Source organism: Nanorana parkeri, unplaced genomic scaffold (genome assembly GCF_000935625.1).
Source record: "Nanorana parkeri isolate BGI_ZX_2015 unplaced genomic scaffold, ASM93562v1 scaffold2000, whole genome shotgun sequence".
Lineage (NCBI taxonomy): Eukaryota > Metazoa > Chordata > Amphibia > Anura > Dicroglossidae > Nanorana > Nanorana parkeri.
Window position 1 is genome coordinate 53,061 of NW_017308268.1, and position 1,711 is coordinate 54,771.

General features: G+C 46.4%; 1 protein-coding gene across 1 annotated transcript in view; it reads right to left on the reverse strand.

Moving 5' to 3' along the window:
• The window catches only part of IMPAD1 (inositol monophosphatase domain containing 1), a 20,062-nt gene that overhangs the window by 2,227 nt on the left and 16,124 nt on the right, over window positions 1-1,711 (reverse strand). The window contains exon 4 of the mRNA XM_018572333.1: window positions 218-379. Within this exon, the coding sequence (XP_018427835.1) occupies window positions 218-379 (162 nt within the window). The remainder of the gene's footprint in view (window positions 1-217; window positions 380-1,711) is intronic.

A 1,711-nucleotide genomic window follows, 5' to 3' on the forward strand; every position in this document is an offset into this window, starting at 1 on the left:
TGCACCCGGGGCAGACGTATCGGCGGCCCCCCGGTTGTTACGTCACTGCCACCTACCTTATATTTGTTAGCAAATATCCCGTAAAAATGCATAATGGAAGAAGAATGCCGGAGAAAATCAAACCAATGTCAATGTGAAATACATTGTTGATACAACTCTTACGGATAAAGTTTCTTCAACTTGTGTATAAGAAATAAAGCAAGAGTTTTCTACAAACCTGATCCTCCAGCTGATATAATCTTAGTCTGATTTCCAAAAGTTTGGAGGGTCACTTCTTTGACTTTACCAGAATGGCTCCGTGACACAATGATTGATGGACTTTTTTTATTGTAAGATTCCCGTCTCTTCACATTTGAACCTCCTTCTACCATTGCCCATGCTATAAAAGGGAAATAAGACACATTGGTGTAAAGTACAAAGGCAGTGAAAAAAGCAACAACAAACAATATGGATATTTCTACAAAAACTTACATAGTTACCATTAGCATATTCTGCCCCCAGGAAAATTACAATCGAATGTCTAGTTATAAAGACACATGAGGGGGAAAACCAGTGCAGTCATTAGAGGAATACATTTTACAAGAAGATCAAAAAGATTGTCAGATCTCTAGGCTCTCTAGCACCAACTGGCTGACTGGAGTAGGGGTGTCAATATCCTACTTTTAAAAATATTAAAAAGACTGTACCTCCCCTTTAATCATGTGAATTACACCATTTATTCACATTATACTAGGACTGCAACAACTAACCGATTTCATCGATGAGAATCGCTGTTCTCATTATCGATTAGTTGATGCCACTGCTCTGCTCCACCGTCCTCCTCCTCGCTGGGAGCCGCTGCATGCAGAGGTCTGTGTCCCCTTCCATCTCCGCTGCTCTCCCTGCTTGTATCAGCAGAAACAGCGGGGATTTAAGGGGACCACTGCAGCCGGCACCCAGCAGGCAGGAGAGACCAGCTGTCAGCCGCTGTGCCTCTGCATTCCCCTGTGCCCCTGATGTGCCTCTAACGGTCCCCCGTGCCCCCACTATGGTTTCAATGCTTCCCTCCCATGCCCCCATGTGGCTCAGTTGATCCCCGTACCCCAACTGTGGCTCCGCTGCTGCCCCGTGCCCCCACTTCCTATCAACTACCAGCAGTAGAAAGCCGGCATCAAATCTCCCATCCAGCAGTTGGGAGCAATAGCCAGCTTGCTATTGGCTATTTTGAATTGCAATAGTAGGTTGGCTATTGCACTCGCCCACTGCCTGCTGTCAATCAGCAGAGAAGGACCTGAAGGAGAACTTTCTAATAGACCCCTAATGTCACCTTACAAAGAACTTGGCATCTCCAATGTGCTATCACATAGCGGGCTTGTGAGCCCCCAATATGATAGCAATGAAGTAAAATAAATACATTTAAAAATACCCCCCCAAAAAGTTTAAAGTCCCCTGCCCCCGAGCACATATTGACGATTAACACAAGTCGGGTGCACCTACTGTACGTATGAAAACAACGATTGCACTACACGTCAGGTATTGCCGCGTGCGCCAGAGTGAGAGCAATAATTCTCAGGCCAATGTAGGTCTGTGACGAGAGGACGCTGGAGCCGGATGAGTAGCTTCCCGGGCGGCCGTTGTAATTAAACGGCCGTCAGCTTTACATTCAAGCGATCGGGCGTCTCATGGGCGACCCCTGATGTCTCCCTAAAAAATTGGCTATCACATAGGGAGC